Source organism: Mirounga angustirostris, unplaced genomic scaffold, assembly GCF_029215605.1.
Source record: "Mirounga angustirostris isolate CCGP_5_RB_7025 unplaced genomic scaffold, mMirAng1.0.hap1 SCAF_1, whole genome shotgun sequence".
In the NCBI taxonomy this organism is placed as follows: Eukaryota; Metazoa; Chordata; class Mammalia; order Carnivora; family Phocidae; genus Mirounga; species Mirounga angustirostris.
The window spans coordinates 80,101,111-80,126,498 of record NW_026991709.1 but is presented as its reverse complement, the minus strand read 5'-3'; the positions used below and the strand labels follow the sequence as shown (position 1 = coordinate 80,126,498).

The 25,388-nt window shown below is 45.1% G+C and overlaps 1 protein-coding gene across 7 annotated transcripts in view; it reads right to left on the bottom strand.

Annotated features, from left to right (window-relative positions):
* IGF2BP2 (insulin like growth factor 2 mRNA binding protein 2) overlaps nucleotides 1-25,388 on the bottom strand; it is a 161,185-nt gene that overhangs the window by 8,168 nt on the left and 127,629 nt on the right. For 5 of the 7 annotated variants that reach the window (XM_064584043.1, XM_064584038.1, XM_064584036.1 and 2 more), the window contains exons 8-14: nucleotides 20,668-20,790; nucleotides 20,195-20,330; nucleotides 17,658-17,786; nucleotides 6,502-6,570; nucleotides 5,489-5,605; nucleotides 2,088-2,162; nucleotides 392-523 (exon numbers count right to left, since the gene is read on the bottom strand). In XM_064584043.1, the coding sequence (XP_064440113.1) occupies nucleotides 392-523; nucleotides 2,088-2,162; nucleotides 5,489-5,605; nucleotides 6,502-6,570; nucleotides 17,658-17,786; nucleotides 20,195-20,330; nucleotides 20,668-20,790 (781 nt within the window). The remainder of the gene's footprint in view (nucleotides 1-391; nucleotides 524-2,087; nucleotides 2,163-5,488; nucleotides 5,606-6,501; nucleotides 6,571-17,657; nucleotides 17,787-20,194; nucleotides 20,331-20,667; nucleotides 20,791-25,388) is intronic. The other 2 variants (XM_064584046.1, XM_045903206.2) reach the window with 1 other exon arrangement.

Below are 25,388 nucleotides of genomic sequence, written 5' to 3'. Positions count from 1 at the left end.
AGTTTGAAAAGTCAGAGGCGAGTGTAGGATGGCCCCTGCCTGCCTCTGAGCGGGACTTTAGAGAAGATGGACAGTCGGCCAAGTGGGGATCCTCAGGACGGGATTCTGTTCCCTAGGACTTTCCTGCTGCTATGTGTGGGCTTGCGGGGGGCAGGAGGCAGCCTCCCGGTCTATGGGGAGTCGGGGTCTTCATTTTCCAGCATGTAGCTGAGATGCCGGATTTCCGGGTGCAGAACCCTGGTGTTTTTGGTGGCCTGGCTCAGCACCCTGGACTGGGGGCCCTCAGCCCCTGAGTGATGTCCTTGAAGAGCCAACAGAGGTCTGAGGGAAATCAGGGGAGGCCGGCACAGGGAGTCAGCCAGGAGACGAAGCCAGCTCGGGGCGCACTCACGGTTTTGCCGCCCTTGCCAATCACCCGGCCAGCCGTAGAAGAGGGCACTCTGATGTGGGCTTCCAGCTTCACCTCTTCTTTGGGGTTAAAGAAGTTTTCTTCTTTCAGTTTCCCAAAGATCCGCCCCTGGGCCTGAGAGAGCAAGGCGTGACGGGTGACTCTCGGCTGCCAGGCAGCCCACTCCACGGTGCTGCTGCCAGAACTGGCCAGCCCAGGCCCGGGGCACCCCCAGTTCCCCAGGGCCTGCTGCCCTCCTCCAGAGACCTGGCGGGGCACTGCGCCGGCCGCCGCTATGAAGCTCTCGGTGTGGGGGGTGTGGGCTCGGGGCTGGTGGCGACGGGGTCTGATCTTCATCGCCCTAGCCCCCACGAACGGGCTGAATGAACTGGTACCGGGCATTCTTCACTTCCTCCCCCCACGGTAAGTTTAGACCTCGGGTCACTGAAGTCTGGAGGCGAGGTGGGTGGTGATGGGGCTGCTTGCTGATGTCTTAACTCCAGAGCCAGCGCAGCTGGGAGGTTATGGTTGGTTGGTTTGTTTTTTTAAAGGCTTTAAAAATTGAGATAGACTTACATAACCTAAAATTCATCATTTTAAAGTGTACACTCCAGGAGTTTTTGGTGTATTCACAATGTTAGGCAACCATCCCCACTTCCCAGGACACTTCCCCCCCCCCCAGTCCCCCAAAGAAAAACCCCACACTAGTGGGCAGCCCCAGTTGCTCCCGGCCCCCCGGCAGCCGCCATCCTCCTTTCTATGGATTTGCCTTTTCCGGACATTTCAGATAAAGGGACTCATGTAACACGTGGCCTTGTGTTTCTGTCTTCTTTCACTTCATGCAGTGTTTTCTAGGTTCATCCACACCACAGCATGCATCAGAATTTTGCTTTTTATGGCTAACGTCCTACTGAGTGGATATACCATGTTTTGTTTATCCACTCATGAGTCGAAAGGTTACTGTTCTTAAATATTTCCACGTGTTAATGTTTCTTCTCAGATCTTAAATATTTTTAATGATGAGGACTATACTTTTAGAAACATGCTTCTGGGGGCGCCTGGGTGGCTCAGTTGGTTAAGCCACTGCCTTCGGCTCAGGTCACGATCCCGGAGTCCTGGGATCGAGTCCTGCATTGGGCTCCCTGCTCAGCGGGGAGCCTGCTTCTCCCTCTGACCCTCCCCCCTCTCATGCTCTATCTCATTCTCTCAGGTGAATAAATAAAATCTTAAAAAAAAAAAAAAAAAGAAATATGCTTCTGACTTTCAGAAAACTCAATTTGTAATTTTCCTAGGGGAGAAAAAAGGGCAAAGACAAAATGCACCTCACCAAACTCCTGCTATGTGCCCTTACACCCCATGGTTATGCCCCCAGAGCCGGAAGAGTGTGACTCAACGAGTCTGAGACACCTGCCCTCAAAGCCACGGCTCAGGGGTCAGAGATGGCCCAGAGGGGGTGCCATTTGAACTGGGTACCCACAGACTATCTACTTTTCCATGAAAGAGAAAGGAAGGAGGGCTCCAAGCAGAGGGAAGAGCCCAGAGGTAGCAAGACAGGGTAAGTCTGAGACGAGTAAGCCGCTGCAAGAAGGGCAGTGGAGGCCGGGCCTCCCAAGGAGAGTCTTGAACGTGCCTCTGAGGTGGCTGCTGCCCGCTTAAGGCCCTCAGCTACTGCAGGGCTGAGGTGACCCTTGGCACTGACCTTGAACTGGGCTTCAGGTGGGCCGGTGATGATGACCATTCTTTCGCTGACGTCTGGGCCTTCCGCCGGGGCAATCTGCAGTTGACAAGAGGAAAATGCTGCTGCTGGGCCGTGCTCCCCAGGCCCCTCCCTTGTCTGGGTGTGTGGCGCGCACACACATTAGCAAGGGATTATAGGGCTTCTGCTTTTGCACCTGCTGCTTCCACTCTGCTGCCGAGCACCGAGCCTCCTTTACAGAGCCAAGGGAGTCGAGTTCTAGGAGGAAGAGGGAGGTGTGGGCTCCGCCACCTCACCCGGGCCCCAGAGGGAAGGAAGAGCTAGTTCACAGAGGCGCTGCTGTGCAGCCAGCTTGCAGGAGAGCTGCCCCAGTTCTAACGCTCAGCTCAGAGGTAGTCAGCTACAGGTGACAGTTGAGCTAGAGCGGGGTGGGGGGGCGCTCAAACCAGTTCATCCACGGCTCGGGAACTGAGTGTGACAGCTCCAGAGCAGGGGTGAGGACACCCTGGTCCCAGTGTCTGTTCTGCAAATCCCTCCCCTCCTCAGACTCTCTTTCCTCATCTGTGAAATTGGGAGGTGAACCCTGGCAAGCTCAATTCCGCCTTTTGCTCTCACCATTTGTGAGTCTGAGTTCTCTTGTAACATAACTCAAATGACGGACCAGGCAAGCACTTTTTGTTAGATCCCCATTACAAGTTCTTCTCTGCATAGCTTGCCTTATTCCAAAAACCATTAAGGTAGCTTTGAAAAGAAATACAGTGTAGCAAAACTAAAGTTAAAGTTAAATGAGTGAAAAGTACACCAGACATTGAGAAATGAGCTGGGCGTGAGGTCAGTACACAAATGCATCTCATAAGGTCCTATACACCTGCCTCAGATGGGCCGCAGACTCAGTTTTAAGCTTACGAAGAGAGCAGAGTCAAAAAAAGAAACCTCATTTACAGGGCCACAGTGTTCCTAAAGCCAAAAAAAAAAAAAAAAGCCAGGGCTCAGGAGAGGTCCTGTCCGAGACTGAGCCTGGAGAAGGAGATGTTCACAGTGGATGTCATTCACCACTAGCTGCTGTGTCTCAGACGTGGGCTCCCCAGGAAGCCCCCCACCTCCACCTCCGTCCGTGGCCGAGGCCAGGCTGCATCCGTGAGCCTCCGGCTGCTGGGCGGCTGCCGCAGCTCTATCGTGCTCTGGTGCGGCCAAGGTGTGCTCTGACCTGCGCCTGCCCTGGGATCAGAGCATCTTCGGGGAGGGCTCGGGCTCTGACCCTCTGTGGCATGAGGACGGATGTGAGGCACAGGTCTCCAAGGCCTGAGCTCCTCGGGAGGACTTCACAGCCTGTCGGCCTCCACCTGTGCAGGGCAGCAGCCTCTGCTGAGAAGCCTGATCACATGTCCCTGGGGGTGGGGCCTGCCGGCAGGCCCCCCAGACACTGGCCCTCGGGACCACTGGCGGGAACACCTGCCTCTACTTCTCCATCCACAGCTGGTGTTAAGCCCAGTCCTTATCTCGCAGAGTGCACGAGAGGGACCGGAGCACGGCCCGGCGGGTCCCGGCTCTCACCCGCCCAGATCGGGGAGGGCTGCGAGGCCAGTTCACGCTTGGCGCTGACCAAATCCACTCGGCCGCTGCTGTCCGCCTCCCAGCGACTCCCGGCTGCCTGGCTCACATTGCAAAGCAAACGGCCCATCTCTCCACTGTCCAATGCTGCCGCCCAGACCCGAAGTCTCAGAGCTACTCGTGAGCTCCTGCCGTTCTGGAATGACTCTCCGCCGGCAAACTGCCGTGACAGCACCAGGAAGGAGGACCCGTCTTAGGACTGAAGTACAGGGGACCCAGAGGTGAGATCCCATGGTGAGCAGGGCCTGAAGCGAGGCTCAGGAGTGGTGTGTACATTCTGCAGCCGGTTGCCCAGACGCTCTGCAGGGCAGGCGGGTGGCGGAAGCCCAGCTCCAAAGCATCTCAGGGTGCACGTCCCCGGCCTCACCTCTGCCCACCCCCCTTGCCAGCACTCAGCTCGCACACAGTAGTGTACCGCTCTCTCCCCGCCCTGGCAGCACCCAGCGTGCCTCCAGCTGTGGCCCCCGAAGACTGGCAATGTAGGAACGGAGGGTTCTTGAGAGGGGGACTACCTGTTTTGCTTTAGAGAAAATGTGTTCGGAGTCCTGTGGAAACTAACAAAAAAACCTAACTTTCAAAAGTAGGAAATGTCTCCCACAAAGACTCGGCCTCCCTGGTTTTCTCTCCTTCACTACTGTGGAGAGAGGCAGGGGCCGGGGAAGGAGAAGCACGTTGCTGGTTCAGCATCAAGGACGACCACGGCCCGTCCCGCCCTGGCCGTCCGTCCGTGGGCTGGGGTCCCGCCACGGCAACTGCCTGCCCCCCCCGGGTGCTGCGCTGCGGGCCGCCCGCACCTCAGGGCTCGCACCTGGTCTCCGCGCTTTGCAGGTACCAGACGGGAGGTGCTTTACCTACATCAAACTCGTCGGCGGTCTCACTGCAGTCCTTTACTCGGAGCATTTTGTTTTTGCCTCTTCTCCAGCACACTTGCTGTGGGAGACATTCCAGTTCTTCTTGAGGAGAAAGTGCAAGCATTCTTTCTCTCCAAGTCATGAGACTTCTCGTTCGGAATTCCGGGTTGTCCCATGGTAGCAAATTACTTTACGTAACAACGGGAACTCTGTTTTCGAAAGTGTTTCATGAGGCTTGGGACGTGCTCAGCATTCTGCCTGTGAGTCAGAGCCGATAGCTGGGCTTGGAGCAGGACCAGGGTTGAAGAATCCTTCCCTTTCAGCCCCTGGGACGCTTCTTCACAGGGCGCTCGAGGGGGCAGGATGTGGGCACGGCACTGCCCCCGCCAGGCCGGCTCTCGCGACCCTTCCCAGAAATCCAGGGGCCTTCCTGCCTGAGCCGCTGCGTTGGGTCCCAGGGCTGCCTATCGGGCTGTGTCCCCCAGCTCTCGTTATCTACAGCATTAGCACCTTCCAAAGAGTGTTTCCTGCAAACTTTCCTTGAGGGTCAAGGGTCTGTGCAGCACAGACTAATTAAAGCGTCAAAGCTCTGATAAGGGCCAAGTGTAAATGACGCTCTGCTGGTGTCCGCCCCCCGGGCTCAGGAAAGCCCTCAGCCTGTCTTTGCTTTACGTTCTTGACAAGAGGGCTGTGTTAGCCCAAAGAGGACCGGGTTGGCTTAGGTGTTGCTAATAGTTTTTCTAATTCAATTATCAGTTTAACAAGAAAGTAACGGGAGAGGTAAAGAGGAGAGCCGATGGGATTAATCCTGGAGGCAAATCTGCCAGACCCTGTGGGCCCCTGTCCCTGGCATCGACGTTGGCCAGGAGCAGCAGAAGCAACAAGGGACACGGGGTGGGGGGCTGGTGATGGAAGAGGGCGGCCGTCGGAGAGCAGCTTTACCTTGATGGAGGCCCCAGCGAATCTGGCCAGCTGTTTGATGTGCGCCCCCTTCTTCCCGATGATGGCACCTACAGCCTGGGTTGGGATGAAGAGATTCACAATCTCCTGCTCTGGATACTGGAAGGGCAACACAAGACAAGACGTCATTCCCACTGTGGTGGCTCCTGTAGGCACTCAGCAGCTACCGCGCATCTACCACAAGCCATGTGCTGTGAAGGCCAAAATGGCACATGGGATTCTCCTGTGGTCTAGGGCTCTGTAGGTGTGAAGCCTGAGGGATGAACCTGAACACAGTGCACCTGAAGGATAATCAAAATGGAAAGTCCTCTTGAGCAGCTCGGAGTCGGCTGGATACAGAAAGCTGTCTGTTCACAGGTTTTTTGTCACATACAAATGTGATGTGTACTGCTCCTGTGTCTTTATCCAAGAAATCAAGACCGTTATTAAGTATAGCTGGCCTGAGGATGGGGCCTGAGGCCCTTTGTTAGGAGGAACGGGAAGCCGCTCGGCACCCGGGAGCCACAGACGGTATTTTCATCAGAGTGACATCGTGTTCAAAAGAAGATGACAAGGAAACCTGCCCTGACCAGGCCACATGGTGACAGCCCAGAGAGACATGGGCCAGGCCACCAGGGGTCCTCGCAAACGACATGACCCCCTTCGTTAGCCCTTGTTCACAGACCTTTGGAAACAGTTCTTTAGCTCAACACGGCCTCCTGATCTGACCTCCTGATCATTCACAGGTGCCAGTCTCCTGCCACCTATGGATTTGTGAGCCTCAGCAGGACTGCTGAACAGGACAGCACCAGCACTGTGGAGGACCTTTAGGGAGCCTGGATGCTGGGGCAGTTTGGTGTGCTCATGCCCCACGATGCGTCACTCCTAGGCTGACGGGGAAGCACGGGACCCAGCACTCACACTGGGAACATTCGCGGGTCAGTCCGCCAAAGACTCTGTGGTGCCTGTCACAGGAGGACGAGTGGCAGATGGCGCTGACCTGAGAGGACACTTACGGAGTGGTGATGCGGGAACGGGCCGAACTGGTGAGGGGGGTACAAGCTGGAGAAGTATCCGGAGTGGGTCTGCAGCATGAAAGAAACAGTCGGTCAGTCAGTGGGTGCCCACAGGGACACGCCCCACACTCAGGGAGGCGAGATTCCCACACACGGCACAGGCTCCTTGCACCATTACCTGGCCCCACTGTCATGTCTGCACCTGTCCCTTGGTGGCTCAGATCTCTGCTGCGCTCTTCCCACTGGAGCACTGAATGCCGGGCTGAGCTTATCAGGGCTCAGCTGCGCCAAGCATTAGGCCCCTATGAACTTACCGCTGTGGGAGTGAGGGCGCACGCACACTCCTTTAACCTGCCCTCCCTCAGACAGGCAGGCCCCGTGGCTGCTACTTTCTGGGAAGCCATGGATTGGGGACTACAAGGTACAGAGACTGCAGGACGTTATCTGGAGTTATGCATGACCAGCAAATGTGCTCCCGGGAAACTGGGTCCATGAGCTCCCTCAGAGAATTTCGGCAGGAATGACGAGATTGAGAATGGAGGAATTGAGAAAGAGGCTGGGAGAGGAGGGAAAGAAAATGAGTGAATAAACAGCGTGAATGTGCGTGAGTGTGGGGGTAAGGGGGGGGAACAGGAAGGTAAATGTGGACAGAAAACAACAGAGCTATTAGGAAAATAACATTTAGAAAAGTAGCTGCTTCTTACTAACTACCTACTGTGTACTAGGCACTGTGCTAGATCCTTTATTCACAGACTCTTATGAGCCGTGAGACAGGAAGAGGTCTGATTGCATATATTCGTATGGGCAGGATACAGAATCAGCATGGTCCGGTTACCGGCGCCTCACATAAAGTCACATAAACGCAGGCATGACTGTTACAGGAAGGGAGGTTACCATGAAGCCAACGCCTGAGGGCCCACCCTGCAGGATGACCTCCTAGGTTTCCGACACTGGTCAGACACGGATGAGACTTTGAGTCCGGGGCCTCGCTTTCGTCTGAGGGCCCCGGAACAAATCTCATGGTGTTCTCTTGTCTCCCAGATCTCCTGCTGCACTCTGAGCTCCAAATCACAACTTCGCCTTACGACTCACTAGGGACAAAATGAAACAGTCCCCCTTTCTGAGCCTGGAGAGCGGACTTCTGGCCTCGGGGAGGGGAGAGGAGGTGGGGACACGGGGGAGCTTCCCCCAGGGGTGCCCTAGCTGTCCACAGAGCTCTGCTTACAGAAGGGAACGCCTGCTGTAGTGAGAGCAAACCCTAGCTCTCACGCCTTGGAAAGAGGCTGCAGTGACACCTCACAGCCACAAGAGGGTGCTACGGGACCAGATTCTCCTGGCACTCCACATCTGACAGGAAGCGGGGTGAAGAAGTCTTTCTAGGGCCTGCTTCTTCCTTGAAGAGCAGTCCGCTCCAGACCCTTTGCGCAGGTCCCAGTCCTGAGCCATGGAGGATGAGGGGAGAATTCCTGTGGCTTTCTGCTCAAAGCTCTGCCTTGGGGAAAGGATGCTTCCCCTTCCTCTTGTAGGAGGCCTCAGAGCAGCCATGATTCTTTTGCATTGTGATTTGCCTTTTCTTCCCCAAATTCACATGAGACCAAGAGTAGACCAGGCACAGTGTGGCTCCAATCTGGGTTCAAATACTCCCAACAGACACACTGTATCAAATGTAGATCTACCACTCGGGCTAGGAGGGAGAATTAGCTGTAAAAGGGTAAAAAGGACGGATTCCCCACTCTCCTTTTATTCGTGAGTTACTACAGGGGGGAAACTGTTGTGGGGAAAGAACCCTAAACTTGGCAGCCAGGAGCTCATTTCTAGTGGAGGTGCTGGCTTTGTGCACACAAGTTGGTTTTTGGAGTCAGAAGAGTCACAAGACTGGAGTCTGAATCACCAGCTCTATACAAGTTGGAATAATTTATTCAACCACTCTGAGCCTCATCCACAAATGGACTAAAATAATATCACCTAGATCTTCTAGAAATTAGATCTTCTAATATTGTTGCAAGGGTTCCTTTGACCGTTCATTCACTCATGAAAAAGATATCTGAACACCTGACCACCTATGAAGCACCGCTCTAGGTGCTGGGGACACAGCTATTAAGACAGAAGGGTCGCTGCCACCACGGGACTGACAGTCTACCGGGGACGCAGACAAGTGTTGTGAAAGAAGCGAACAGGACAATGTGCGGAACGGAAGCAGCGGAGATGATGGGTGGGAGGGCAACCTTGGGAGGGTCCAGGAAGACCCCTGCAGGAGGTGATCTCTGAGCTGGGACCCATGGAGAGCACAGCACCCTAGGCAAGGCACTGGGGAGGGAACATTCTAAGCAGGGCTCTTAGAGGTGCTGAGCTAGAAAAGGTTGGCCTTTTGAAAAACAGAAAAGAGAACAGTACGGTGAAAGCAAGTTAAGAGAGTACAGCTGCAAACAATGGGGAGGTCTTGCAGGCCTTGGTTCTGATGTGGATTAGACCCTAAGTACAATGGATGCCCCCGAAGGATGTTATGTGGCATTCAGGGAGGTCACAGGAATGAAGAATCTATCGTTGGCTACTGTATGGATTGAATGAGGAGTGTTAAGTGAGCACTGTTTATAATGAAATGTACGGCTTAGAGCACACACTCTATTTTCCATCCTCCCCAGCTTAAATGGAGTCTACAGTCTCAAATGGAAGAAGGCTTTCAAAACAGACTTTGTCACAATGATCAGAGAAATTACCCGCTGATGACTTGAATACATGTTCTCTTTACCGGGAAAGCAGGTTGTAGCCATCTGATAAACCAAGGGCCCAGGGAGTGGGGAGGCTAATATGGAACCCCACCCCCAACTCAGAAGTTGGCCTCACTGTGCCAGTTTGAGAATTCTGTTATTTTACAAAGGAGAAGCAACTTTATTTTTGAGTATCTGAGAGGCATCATGACCCTTGGGAGGGGGTGAAGGATGTCCTAGTAAAGGTGGCCCCCACCCCCTGCCAACAGTGGCAGCAAGGGGGTGTGTGGTCATTATTACCCACTGGTTCATGTTACATTCTCAGTTTGAGGGAAACTGGTATCTGCTTTTCCTCTCTGCTTAACTGTTCTGGGGTGTGAGTAGAGTAGAGGAGTATATATCAAATGCATTTGTAAAAATTAAAAAGGGAATTATAGTCGGACCAGCTTTTCCGGGAAGAACTGCAGTGTCCTTCGTTCCAAGCTGCTGTGTATGACCATAATCATGATGCCAGATTTAAGTAATACACTGAAGCCTGAAGAAATCAGGGGGTAGGAAGAGTGAGGGTAGGAAATGGGTAGTGGACAGGGCAGGGGTCAGGCATACAGATTATGTTCAAAAATACTCAAACAGCTTTAGTGTGAAGACAGACTGATGCCACATTGCAAAGACAGTGGATGCTCTCCTAGGAACCAGGGATGGGGCCATGGGCCTGGAAGGAGGGAGTGGACTTGGGCAGAGCTCTCCAAGATTCAGAAGGTTCACCACTCTACCCCAGCTTGTCAAAGGGCTTCCCCACAATGGCGGCTTATCCACCTCTGTGTTCTCATGGGACAACCTCAGGAACTGATGAAAACTAGAAACCGTTAAGCTAGTAAGAGGCAGAGCCAAGATCTGGGCACAGATCTGTGTCTGACTCTGCAGCCCAAGGTCTCAACCACTATGCCCAATGCTGCCCCCACCTAGAACATTGCGAATTCATAGGTTCCAGTGGGGCCCATGGCACATGTTATGGAAAAACTCCCCTAAAGATTCTAATATGCCTTCTGTTGAGTTTATTTAAATATATGAATAGACAATTAAAATTCATTAGACATATATAGAGAATTAACAACATGACAGAGGGGAGCAAAGCTGAGCAAGGCAAACAAATGACCCCAGTGAATTAATTCAGGAAAGAGGAAGAGCTTTTTAAAAAAAGTTTTTTTTTTTTTTAAGATTTTATTTATTTATTTGACAGAGAGGGACACAGAGAGAGAGGGAACACAAGCAGGGGGAGTGGGAGAGGGAGAAGCAGGCTTTCCGCTGAGCAGGGAGCCCCATGCAGGGCTCGATCCCAGGACCCTGGGATCATGACCCGAGCCAAAGGCAGACGCTTACCGACTGAGCCACCCAGGCGCCCCTGATTTTTTTTTTTTTCTTTTTTAAGATTTTACTTATTTATTTGACAGAGAGAAAGAGCGCACACATCGCAAAAGCACAAGCAGGGGAAGTGGAAGAGGGAGAAGCAGGCTCCCCACTGAGCAGGGAGCCCAATGGGGGACTCAATCCCAAGACCCCCAGGACCATGACCTGAGCTGATGGCAGATGCTTAACCGACTGAGCCACCCAGGCGCCCTTTGATTTGATTTCTTAATTAGATTCAAGATGACAGTTCATTCACATGTAAGTAATTGCTACGAGAAAAAAACAAGGAGGGACCTAGATTGATCTCGGAAACATTCAACAGAGGCTGTATATAACAGCAGAAAAGACACTCCTGCAAAGCCCATCAGGGCATTGGAAGATTAACCCATGCAAAACAAAAAGAAGGAACCAGACATGAGAATAGAGATGTATGATCCATAAAGGGGGAGTTCCAGAAGGAGAAAATGAAGTGGAGGGAAGAGAAGTAAAACGAACATTAAGTACAGAAGCAAAAGATTTTCCTGAACCAAAGAAAAATCTGAAACTTGAGATCAAAGGGCTGAGATTCAGATTTCTGAATTCCGAGGGGGAAGGCAAAAATACTAAAAAAGGCAAATAACTTGTAGACAGAAGGAGGAAAAAGCTATCTACAAAATAAGGAGAATCAGGCTGGTTAGCACATGTACCTGAAAAAATACTGAAAGTATTGTTTTCAGAGTTCTAAAAGCACTAGGACTCTAGAATCTCTAGACAGCCAGTTGAACTTTCATTCATGTGTGAGGGGAAAAGAAAGGCATTTTCAGATCTAGAAAGGTTTAGAAGTTATACTACTTGTGTACTATTCCTGAAAAAGATTGTTGAAGCAAGTATTCCTGACAGACTAACAAAAAAGCCCCAAATAACTCAAAAAATGAGAGCATGTAGAGATCAAGAAACCATCTGCAGTGAGCAAAGTAACCAGTTACAGTTTAGTTAATTCTAAACTATAGATTATGAGACTGTGTATTCATTAAGAAAGAAAGCTTAATAATTTGGAATAAAATTCCAGATACTTTCTAGAGTGAGCTGACCAAAACACACTAAACAAACTTGGTTACAATAAAGAATTTGACAAAACCATAATCACGGTGGGCGAAGAGCAAACTTCTCCCATCATGTAATAAATCATACAGATAAAAATAATTATATAGAGGATATGAGCCGCCAATGAGAAGCTTGCTTTTATAGCTATAAACACAACTCTGAGCCCATCAGAAAAAGGCACATCTTTCCAAACGCCCATGAATTCAAAAACTGATTATGCGTGAGTAAGGCCACAAAAATCAGAAATGTTCCGATAACACTGTCTGAGTACAAAGTACAGGAAACAATTGCAAGATAACAAAAAAGAAACCATTAACTACTTAGAAGTTTAAAATAGACAAAGCCCTAGCAAATTTGATTAAGCAAACAAAGAGGGGACCCTAGCTGGCTCAGTCCGTAGAACATGAGACTCTGGATCTTGAGGTCCTGAGTTCAAGCCCCATGTTGGGGGTAGTGTTTACTTAAAAACAAAAACAAAAACAAAACAAAACTTAGAAAAGAAAAGAAGAGAAAACACAAATATACGATGCTAGGAATTACAAGAGAGTAATACACAAGTTCGGGGATTTAAAAGGCCAATAGTCTGCTCTGTACACGTTACGCCAACACATATGAAAATTAGATAAATACTTTTACAGGAAAATAAAAATCAACACAACTAAGTCAAAAACTTACAAGAAACTGAAGAGTTTACAAATGAAACAAACAAAAGGTGGTAGGCCCAGATGTTTTATGGATAGCTTCAAGAAATAGAAAACACAAAAAATAGAAAACTTATCAAATCTTCAAGAATAGAAAACTTCTATATATTGTTAAATATTCCCAAGCATATTAAAAGTTGGTCATCTTTCCAATTCATCCTTTGAGAAAAAAATAATCATGCTGTTAAAGAGAGTATAAAACTACAGTAATTAGTGTAGACAAAGAGATGAATGGAACAGAGTCAGGAAGATGACTAAGTGGGAATTTAGTGTATGACAATGCTAGAATTTCAAACTGAGTGATAAAATTGTACATCATTCAAAAAATGATTTTGGGAAATGTGGCTATCCATTTGGAAAGAAAAGAAAGTTAGATCCTTTTGTCAAAGTATAAATCAAGATAAATTCCCTGTGGATTACAGATACAAATACAAATAACAATTCTCAAAAACCAATAAGAAAACATGGGAGAATATTTTTACAGTCAGTCCTGGATGGGAGATTTTTTCTTTAGCGTGACATCAAAGGACAGAATCCATACAAACATCACTGATTTAACTACCTTACTTCTTAAAATTTCTACATGAATTCTGGTGAAGGGATATCTGTGAGAATTTAAATTGCATATACCCTTTGATATAATAAGTCTAGTCTTAAGAGAATTTACTTTCAGATATACTCACACATTTGTGCAAAGACTTATGAAGAATATTCATTTTGACACTATGTGTAGTATAGAAAATGTGGAAACAATACAAATGTCTAAAAATAGTGTGCTGGTTAGAAAAATTATAGTAAATTCATACAATGGAATACTACATGGCCATTAAAGAGGATTAGGTCTAGCTATGAAAAAATGCCCATAACAAACAAAAAAACCCAAAACCAAAAACCTTGTAATTCTGTATGACATGATTACATATATAGTTTTGAAAGATTGTATATATGCTGAGAAAACATTTCTAAAAAGTGTAAACATAAAGGTGCTATGCTTATGGGGAATGGTTGTTGGGTAAACTTTGGGTAAGATAAGGCAGGCCAAGGGAAATGTTTACATTTTACTTCATACAACAATTTGTTCAAAGTATCTATTTTAAATTATTATGGCACAAGACACCATGAATAAGGCAAAGAGAAATGACAAGCTGGTAGAAAATATGGACAACATGATGAATAGATTATAGCCTTAATATGTAATCAGCTGTTACAAATCATTAACAAAAAGATGGAAAGTAAAAGTGATGACAATAGCAGCTATGTTTGCATAGAAATTATTATGTGCTGGTTTTAACTTATTTAATAACCCTTACAACAACCCCATGATATGTATATGATTACTACCCCCATCTTTTTTTTATTTTTTAAGATTTTATTTATTTATTTGAGAGAGAGAATGAGATAAGAGCCTGAGAGGGGGGAAGGGTCAGGGGGAGAAGCAGACTCCCTGCTGAGCAGGGAGCCCGATGTGGGACTCGATCCCGGGACTCCAGGATCACGACCCGAGCCTAAGGCAGTCGCTCAACCAACTGAGCCACCCAGGTGCCCGATTACTACCCCCATCTTATAGACCAGCGACATCGTGATGCAAAGAGGTTAAGTCACCTGCCCAAGGTTAAAAATACACTGGTGGGAAGGAAAAGTAGTATATCCTCCATGTATCAAAATTTATATGTTAGGTATCAACATTTATATATTTTATAATTATATATTATGTATAAAATTTATACATTCTTAGGCTCAGAAATTCCATTTCAAGGAATTTATTCTGAAGAAATAACTGGATAAAAGAGCCAAGATGTATATACAAGGATTTTCACAGTAGAGTGAAAAATTTGAATACATATATATTAAATATATGTAACATATATATATAAATTATATATACACACACCCATATACATGCAAACACTGGTTATTTCTATATTGAGAAAAACTTGCACTTTCTTTATTTCTGTATTATTTGCTTCTTAAATATTATGCACATATTATTTTTATTAACCAGAAAATAATAAAAAAGTTTCCAAACATACACATATGCTTCCAAAATTTCAGAGGTCAGAGACCAATCCTGGCACATATAAGCCAGCTACGAGGAGGTACAGAGACTTCCTGACCTTTGGATGCCAAGAGCGAAAGTACTAGTTCTATGATACATAAAAGCAAAGAAATACCCTAGAGGTTCCAGGAAATCTGAAAGCCTACGTGACAGGAGAACAATATAAGTATTTAAAGCATGCCCACCACTCCCACCCTACCCTGTCCTTCTCAGACTCTGCAAGAGTGGCTTTGGGGGCCTGTCCTAGGTCCTGTGCAGGTAGGTAGTGATGGCCACCTTCATGCCCTGGCCTGCACTTTCACAGCTGCCCCAGAGAGCCATATTGTCGCAGACAGTTGGGGCAACTACGTGCTCTGGATTAGAACCTAATCTTGATCTATGGGATCAAGATCAGAAATACATGGCTTTTAGCTTTATAAAGAAAGTAAAATCTGGGATGCCTGGGTGGCTCCATCGGTTAGGCGTCTGCCTTCGGCTCAGGTCATGATCCCAGGGTCCTGGGATCGAGTCCCATGTTGGGCTCCTTGCTCACGGGGGAGCCTGCTTCTCCCTCTGCCTGCGCTCCCCCTGCTTGTGCTAACTCTGTCAAATAAATACATTTTAAAAATCTTAAAAAAAAAAAAAGTAAAATCTATTTGATGAAGAACAGGAACTACGTATTTTACTAAAATGGTTATCTTCCCATTGTAGTAAAAATCTCAGATGAAAGGAAGCTTTCCAACTGGCAAAACTTATTTTCAAGTTTAGAAAATATTCTGCTATCACACGATAGCCTCTCCCCTTGTTGCAGTACAGGGGTCTGAGAACTGTTTCTGTAAGGGGCCAAATACTTATTTTAGACTTTGCAGGTCACAGGGTTCCTATTGCACCTATTTGACTCTGCCATCACAGCAAAAAAGCAAACAGACAATATATAACCAAAGGTCATGGCTGTGTTCCAATAAATTTTTTTTTTTAATTTAAAGATTTTATTTATTTATTCATGAGAGACAGAGAGAGAGAGAGAGGCAGAGGGAGAAGCAGGCTCTCTGCTGAACAGGGAGGGAGCCCGATGCAGGGCTCGATCCCAGGACCCTGGGATCATGACCTGAGCCGAAGGCAGACGCTTAACCATCTGAGCCACCCAGGCGCCCCCAATAAATTTTTTAAAAAAGCTTTATTGAGGGACACCTGGTGGCTCAGCCGTTAAGCGTCTGCCTTTGGCTCAGGTCATGATCCCGGGATCCTGGGATTGAGCTCCACGTCGGGCTCTCTGCTCAGCAGGGAGCCTGCTTCTCCCTCTCCCTCTGCCACTCCCCACTGCTTGTGTGCACTCTCTCTCTGAAATAAATAAAATCTTTAAAAAAAAGATTTATTCACTTATTTTTTATAGAGATACAGAGAGTGAGTTTGTGAGTAGGGGGAGGGACAGAGGGTGAGAATCTTCAAGCAGACTCCCTGCTGAGCGAGGAGCCCAACACAGGGCTTGATCTCATGACCCTGCGATCATGACCTGAGCCAAAACCAAGAGTTGGATGCTTAACTAAGTGAGCCATCCAGGCACCCCCAATAAAATTTTATTTACAAAAGTAAGTTGTAGGTGAGTCTGGCCCCTGAGCTAAATCTCAAAATAGGGGTTTGCTGACCCCATGATTTCAGATTACTGATATTAGAAGTGGCCTGTTCTATCATACTTCTCCCCTGAGCATTTATGTTTATCTCAACTTCAGTTCTGAGGTTATCTTCTTCTTTTTTTTTTTTTAAGATTATTTATTTATTTATTTGAGAGAGAGAGAGCAGAGTGAGTGAGAGAACACGTGTTCGGGGGAGGGGCAGAGGGAGAAGCAGGCTTCCCGCCGAGCGGTGAGCCCGATGCGGGGACTCGATCCCAGGACCCCGGGATCATGACCCGAGCCGAAGGCAGACACTTAACTGACTGAGCCACCCAGGCGCCCCTCCGAGGTTATCTTCTGTAGGCAGTAGATACAGACTTTCTCCTAAGAAATGAGATGTGTCTCAACACCACTGAATGGACCAACCTTGGTCATTCTCAAATCTCACAGCAAAGACATGGGGATGTACATCTCTCAGGGCTGTTCTAGCTCCTTGGAGTAGCCACATGACTGTGATAGCTGCCACAGTCCCTCCTGTCACAGCCTAGCTCCCTCTAACCTGGCCCCCACCCCCACATGCATGGTCTAATATTGGGCCCTATCCTTTAGTTTAAGAGAAAATGGATATACCTCCAAAGAAATGGTATGAAGATTTAGAAATGACTCAGAAGATCTGTATATAAACAAGACTGCAGAATGTGTATATTCTTGTGACCAAAAACGTGGGTGCCAGTTCATGTCTATAAATTGCTGGCAGAAGAACATAGTGGCTTCACCCTGTCTCTCTACAGATAATTCAAAGAGCTACTAGGAGTTCTCACATTGTAATGCTTACACCAGAGACCACCTCTCAGAAGACAGGAGGGTTAGCTAACGCAGTGTTCATCAACCTAACTCTTCCCATTAAAAAGTATAAACATGAGGAAAGAAAGTTTGCTTAAACGATAAGCAATATGTATAGAAAAGAATGAAGAGTGAAAAAAAATAAGCTGTCAAGTATCCTGAACCCAAATTTGACAATGTATTGATCTATAATGCTTGTAAATGGAAGCAACAATTAGAAAACTCTTAACATTCACATTTCCCTTTTTATTAATGATGACCCAAACAATAAATACTTATTGAGAACCTACTAAATGCCAGGCATTGTGCTAAGTGTTTAGAAACAAACACTGTGTATTATTTTCTTTTAAAAACTGCCTATTAATAAAATGATGCATTTGAATTGTAGAAACAGGTAAGAAATATATATATTCGAGTTATCCAGGTACCCTATTAATAAATGAACAATACTCATGAAGATTCTTATTTGAGCTAACAAATCCTGTTTTGTAATAAAGAGGCTTCTAGTTAGTGAATTTGCTAGCACTGCAGTTTCTTTCCTAGATTTGATATATACTATGTTCAAGAGCATATATTTAGAGGATGGTTTAATAATATTTATCTGTCCATTAGGAAGAAGTCCTAAGAAATGTTGGATTTATCCTATAATCATTTATGATTATGGCCTCCAAATTAAAGCTTTAGCTGTGATTCAACATAGCAGAGTAATGCTGCTGCCTGGGGGTGCCCAGAGCATGAGCAAACCTCTGGATGCTGAGCTACTTACAGCGAAAGGGTGGTAAGGGGGAGCGGGGGGAGCTCCTCGGGGCCCTGCTGGTGGAGGCAGCACGGACAGTCCTGTTGAAAAGATGCCAAGTGCGCTGAGGTTCAACCCCGGGATCAGATTGGCTTGTTGCTGGGAACAGAAATGGAGAAAAAGATGAGGGGAGGAGACCAGAGAGGCCCAGCTTGCCTGGGTCAACCTCCATCTCTTGGCTGGTTAGCACCAGTGCCTCCTAATCAGCACTGCCCTGGCCTCATGGACCACCCTGCTGCTGGGGTGGGCTCTCCAAACCTCAAGCTGACCGTGGCACTCCTTCAAAGCTTCTCTGAGAGTGTCTACACATCATAACACAGCCAACCAGGCTCCTTTGGGGGACCCAGGCCACCACACCCTCTCTTCTGCTCACCCCTCATCCCCACCCAGCCCATCCTGCTCCTCTCTCACTGCTGGGCTCCTGCACACATTATCCATCATGTAAGGAATGTGTTTCTCTTCCTCCTCACCTGGCTAAGTCCTGCTCTTCATGTGGATTTCACCTGAACTTAGATGTCCCCTCAGCCAGGAAACCTTCTCTCACCCTGAAGGTCTCTGCGCCAGTGCCCTTTCTATGCGCCCCCACCAACATTCCTGTGTTTCCTTCAAATATTATTTCAAGTATCATCACAGAGTATTTGCATCGCCTGATTAGTTGCCTCTTCCCTTTTAGACCATAATTTCCTTGTGGACAGAGACTGTATTACTCAGTGTTGTGTGCTCAGTGCCTGGTACATAGTAAGTACTCAATAAATACTTGTGGAATGAGTATGTTTAAAACATACTGGGTTAATAGGTTTTTCCAACTCTATCCAGAGAAAGATCAGACCTTTCACTGGGATACCACACATGTAAACTCCATTCTCCAGGTTCAGGATGGTTCACAACTTTGAATTTTTCACCATTTGGTTGCCAGTGCTGTGATCTTCTCACCTGCTTGCTAATTTCCCATTTATACATGGGGATGCTCACCTAGGCTGTGGTGAGTTTGAACTGCCCAGCCCTTCAGAGGCAGAGGGATGTTGTCACCTGCGCTGTGTCCTCCCTGCTCCTACCTTTGTCTTCCTGAACACTAAGCAGCTCTCTAACATTTTCTGTTTTCTTATCTGTGACTAGGGCCTCCCATTATCTTTCCTCCTCTTAGGATGTTTGGAGTAGGAGAGCTGGGATCTTTAACCTTGACCTCATCTGATACCTAAGATCCAGTAATTTTGTTATTCACCTATCAACACATGACTTCGGTGCAGACATGGATGAGTCTAAGTGGTATGCTCAAGTTGAGGTACTCTGGAACACCCAGACCCTTCTGTAACTTTTCTGGGTATTCACAGAAGAGATGTTTATTGTACGACGTCAAGAGCCCAAAAGAAGAAAATGAGATCATCTGAGAATATTTCCACAAATACACACAAACAGGGAGGTGACAATGCAATCTTGTCCTCATCATGTTCCATAGTTATCACGTGATGTGGGCTGCTACAGGGTAGGGGGTGGGGATGGGGCGAGGTGGGGATAGTGTTCTGACCTGGGGTGGAGGGTCCTTAGAAAGAGCTACACTGACAGCACTGGGTTTAGCCTACAGAGCTCTTTGTCAACATTTACTCCTCTGTGAAATATTACCAAGTCTGGGATTTGCTTCAAAGTTCAAGGAGTGTGGGAAAGCAGACAAAAGTCCAGATGAAACAAAACAGGCCATGAGCTGATAACCGTTCAGTCAGATTATAGGCATATGAGGACTTATTGTAGTATCACTTCCTCTTTTGTTTATGTTAGAAAATCATTGTAATAAAAAAATGAAAAAAAGTACTCCTCTGAGTGGAGCTTGGGGTTTGTTGATAGACAATTATTTTTAAGATTTCTGAATGTCAGACTGGTGTCTCCCCATTATAAAGTGAGAATTAGTTAGCAATAACAGGAAGGACATGCCCAAACCCGGACGTCTGCTCGAAGCATCAGTGAGAGCCAAGGTGCTGGACAACATTTATTGGGTGATCCAGACGTGCAGATCAGTAAGCAAGGGATGAAAAGCAGAGTTTAATTTTAAAGGATGTATTTTTAAATTTACAAAGTAACAGGACAATATAGAAAGTCTGTAAAGTAGAAAAAAATCCCACTTTCCTAGTGTACCAGCTGTTTTTATTTTTGTATGCAGCCTTCCAGTCATTTTGCTCCATATTATTTTACATAACCGTAACCTGAGTTAAATACACTTCTATGTGCTCTTGTCTTAATTAACATTATATCATAAGCAATTCTTCATTTTATAATCTTCAAAGTTATGATTTTAATAGTTTCACACTATTTTGTCCAGCGCATTTATCACAATCCACGAGGAGTTGGTTTCCTGCTTGTTTCAATGCTCTTACCCCAAGAAGGCAGTAATAATTCTGCATATCTATTCTAAGGCACTTCCTCACTAGCTGAATGACAACTATTCTTAGAGAGGCTTGTGTCCTGCCTGAAAACACATGTGAAAACCAGTAGAGAAGAAAGCATTCGGCACTTACATTAACAGCCAGCATATCATTTTCAAAGGCCTCACGGAGCTTCTTCATTATCTCTACCTCTGCATTGGCACAGGCCTCGACTGTGCCCTTCACAGTGATGGTTCTTTCAGGGTTGTATATGCTCAAGTCCTGCAAGCTGGCCACCGGGAAAAAAGAGAGATTTCCTTTTTCAAAAGGAAAAATAAAATCCCAGAAGGATCAGAAACAAGTCTTGGTGGAGGATTCCCTCACCTCACACTGTGGTATCAAATACTTGCCATCTTATCTCAAATCTTAGAGGTGACTTAGCTCATATCCATAGTAGAAAATGTCTGACTGGTAACTATTTATGCATCTGTTTTGATGGTGTTGGAGAGAATTACATCACTTATGATTATACTCCTATTTTAAGGAAAGGCAGATGAAGGAGTTGGGCATATCAAAATGCTCAAGTTCTCCATTTTGGGCACAATTAAACTGAATGGGTGGCTTACGATGAGATTGTTATCTTGGTCCCCGTCTCATGTTCAATTTTCTTCAAATTTCTGCCTTCTTTTCCAATCAGTCTTCCAACTAAGCCATTGTGGGCCAAGATTTTCAGAGGAATCTCTTCAGCTCTAAAAGAGACAAACAACAATTTAACACTTAAGGTGGACACACTGCTTGCCTTCTAAGAGCTATTAAACCACTTTTTTCCCTTTACAAACAGAAGTCATTTTGTTCAGGTACCAAGCAGTGATGGGCTTTAGGTGAGGCTGGTTCCCTCACCAACCCCAGTGCACGAATTCTTTTTTTTTTTTTTGTTTAAAGATTTTATTTATTTATTAGAGAGCGAGCGAGAGAGAAACAGCATGAGAGAGGAGAGGGTCAGAGGGAGAAGCAGGCTCCCCGCTGAGCCGGGAGCCTGATGTGGGACTCGATCCCAGGACCCTGGGATCATGACCTGAGCCGAAGGCAGTCGCTTAACCAACTGAGCCACCCAGGCGCCCTAGTGCACGAATTCTGATTAACATAAGCTAAGCCACAGTAATTATATTCCCTTGTTAAGATGGACTGGAAGTGGGTCCATGAGGCGAATCTGGCCAATGAGGTATGAGAAGAAGTCTGTTGCATGACTTTAGGAAGGTTTTTCTTGTTCTTAAAAAAGACAAGGGAGAATATCAGCCATATGGCAGACTAGGATGCTACAGGCTCTCCTAACCCCACAGAGACACCAAGTTAACAGCAATAGAGAGACTGGAATGCCTCTGTGTGAAGTCCAGAGCTCAGCTGAGAAGCCATAGCACCCTGGCCATTGTAAAGCCAAGAAAAGACTCCAGTAAAAGGGGTGGAAAAATTTGCAGTGTTCAGTGTGGCTACACATGCTCCTTCCCTTATGCTGCATAGCGAGGAACAAATGGGAGGAAATCTCCCACACCAGGGATCCTCCCATGGGATGCAAACAAAAGACTGGACCATACACCTGACATCCTGGCTTATCTGGGAGCCACCCAAGGACTGGTTTCGGTCTTGCCTCACTTGGAGCATTGAGGAGACTGGTGCCAGAGTTTTGAAAGCCGCTGAAAAAAGAGGTGAGCAGTATGCTAGACCTGCAGCTCTACAGTCAGAAGGCAGGGGGAGAAAGAGATTAGAAAAGGCTTGAGAGGCCCTAACACCTCCAGTAGCACTGATAAGGAAAGGAAGGTCTTCCCCTCATTGAAGCCAGTACACAGAGACTAAGAGATGGTTGTTTTTTCAAATGCCCCAATCCCACCAAAACATTAAAAGACATACAAAGAAACAGGGAAATACGGTCTAATCAAAGGATAAAAATATAACTCCAGAAACCAACCCTAAAGGAATGCAGCTCTATGAGCTACCTGACAAAGAATTTACAATAATTGTCATAAAGACACTCAATGAACTAAAAGAGAACACAGACAACTAAACAACAGGAAAACTATGCATGAACAAAATGGAAATATCAACAAAGAGAGAAACTATAAAGAACAAATAATGGAACTAAAAAATATAATAACCGAACCCCCCCCCCCCCAGCAAAAAAAATTAAAGAGGTTCAACATCAGACTTGACAGGCAGAAGAAAGAATGAGCAAACTTGAAGACTGGTCATTTGAAATCATCAAGTCAAAGTAGAAGAAAGAAAAAAAGAATGAAAAAAGGTCCCCAGAGAGCACAAAGAAAGGCTAAGGAACTTAGGGGCCAAGATCAAATGGACTAATAGGTGAATCCCAGAAGGAAGAAAGAGAGAGGGCAGAGAGCTCATTTGAAGAAATAATAGCAGAAAACTTCCCAAATCTCAGGAAAGAAATGGACATGTAGATTCAAGAAGCTCAAAGAACTCCAACTGGGACAAAACCAGAGAGAACCACACTGAGACACATTATAAGCCAATTTTCCAAAATCAAAGACAAAGAAAGAATCTTGAAAGCAGCAAGAGAAAAGTGATTATTCAATACAAGGGAGTTTCCACAAGATTTCTGAGCAGAAACTTTGCAGGCCTAAAGGAAGTGGGATGATATGTCCAAAATGCTGAAAGAAAAACACATCAGCCAAGAATATTGTATCCAGCAAAACTTTCCTGTGAAAATGAAGGAGAAATTAAGACTTTCCTAGATAAACAAAAGCTAAGGGAGTTCCTTATCATTATACTTGCTCTACAAGAAATGCTAAAAGGAGTCCTTTAATGGAAATGAAAGGACAGTGAGCAGCAACACAAAGCCATATGAATATAAGGTTCTCTAGTAAAAGTAAATACACAAATATAATAACCTGTACTATATTAATTTTGATGCACAGAATTTAAATGACAAAAATATTTTTAAAAAGATAAATCTGTTAATGGGTATAAAATATATAAACAGCAATTTGTAACATCAGTAACAAAGTGGGGGGTAGAGTTGTAAAAGAGCAAAGTTTTTGAATATGATTGAACTTAAGTTGCTATCAGTTTAAAATAGAATGCTATAACTTTAAGATGTTTTATAAAATTGCAATGGTAACCACAAAGAAAATATCTATAGAATATACAGAAAAGGAAATGAGAAGGGATGCAAAGCATATCACTAAAAAAACCCAAAAGGCAAAGAACAAAGTAAAAAAACACACAAAAGAATGCAGTAAGACAGACAAGGAGGGACAATAAAGCTACAAGAAATGCAAAAAACAACAAAATGGCAAGAGTAAGTCCTTCCTATTAGTAATTACTTTAAATGTAAAAGAATTAAACTTCCCAATCTAAAAGACATGGATTGGCTGAATGGATTAAAAAAAACCCAAAAACTCAAATCGACAAATTTAAACGTCAAGGAATTAGCAAAAGAATAAACTAAACCCAAAGCTAGTATAAGGAAAGAAATGATAAAGATTAGAGCAAAGATAAGCAAAAGAGATAAAAGAAAAACAAAAGAAAAAAACAAGAATTGGTTTTTGAAAAGATCAACAAAATTGATAAACATTATCTAGATTAACTAAGAAAAGAAAGAGCACTCAAATATCTAAAATCAGAAATGAAAGAGGGGACATTGTAACTGATGTCATAGAAATAAAAATGATTACAAGGGAATACTATGAACAGTTGTACATCAACAAAGAGATAACCTAGAAGAAATAGGTAAATTCCCAGAAACACACAACCTACTAAGACTAAACCTTGAATAGAAAATCTGAACAGAAAATAATGAGTAAGGAGACTGAATCAGTAATTAAAAACCTCCCAACAAAGAAAAGCCCAGGACCAGATGGCTTCCCTGGAGAATTCTACCAAACATTATTTTTTCTACCAAACATTTAAAGAAGAATTAACACCAATCCCTCTCTAACGCTTCCAAAAATTGAAGAAGAGGGAACACTTCCAAGCTCATTCTATGAGGCCAGCTTTACTCTAATACCAAAGCTAGACAAAGACACTTTGAGAAAAGAAAACTACAGACCAATATCCCTGATAAATATTGATATAAAAGTCCTCAACAAACTACAAGAAAAATGAATTCAAAAGCATTGTACATTAAAAGGATGATACATTATGACCAAGTAGGATGTACATCTGCAATGTAAGGGTGGTTCAAAATAAAAAAAAAAAAATCAATGTAATATACATTAATATAGGTCAATACATGTAGGTGAAAAACCACATGATTATCTCAATGCAGAAAAAGCATTTGACAAAAATTTAACACCCTTTCATGATAAAAACACTCAACAATTTAGGAATAGAAGGAAACTATCTTAACAAAATAAAGGCCATTTGTAAAAAGCACACAGTGAACATCATATTCAATGGTGAAAGACAAATTTTCCTCTAAGATCAGGAACAAGAGAACGATACCCACTTTCACCACTTCTATTCAATTTAGTATTAGCAGTGTTAGCTAGAGCAATTAGGTAAGAAAAATAAAAGGAATCAAAATTGAAAAGGAAGGAAGTAAATTATCATCTGTTTGCAGATAACATGATCTTATATGAAGAAAACTCTAAAGATTCCACAAAAAAGCTGTTAGAATAAACTCATTCAGGAAAGTTGCAGGATATAAAATCAACACACAAAAATCAATTGTGTTTCTATATACTAATAATGAACAACCTGAAAAGAAAATTAAGAGAAGTTTCATTTTGTAATAGTATCCTAAAGAATAAAACACTTAGAAATAAACCTAACCAAGGAGATAAAAGACTTATATGCTGAAAACTATATGAGCGGTGAAAGAAATTAAAGACAAATATAAATGGAAAGACAACCCATGTTCATGAATTGGAAGACTTAATATTGTTTAGATGTCCATACTACCCAAAGTGATCTACAGATTCAATGCAATCCCTATCAAAATCCCAATGGCATTTTTTTGCAGAAATAATTCATTTGGCATCTCAAGGGACCCTGAACAGTCAAAACAATTTTGAAAAGAAGAACAAAGCTAGAGAACTCACACTTCCTGATTTCAAAACATGTTACAAGGCTACAGTAATTAAGACACTATGGTAATGGCAGGGCACTTGGATGGCTCAGTTGGTTGGGCTTCTGCCTTCAGCTCAGGTCATGATCCTGGGGTCGAGTCCCATGTTGTGCTCCCTGCTCAGCAGGGAGCCTGCTTCTCCCTCTCCTCCCAGCTCATGTTCTCACTATCTCTGTCACTCTCTCTCAAGTAAATACATAAAATCTTAAAAAAAAAAAGACACTATGGTACTGGTATCAAGACAGACAAATAAACCAATGGTCC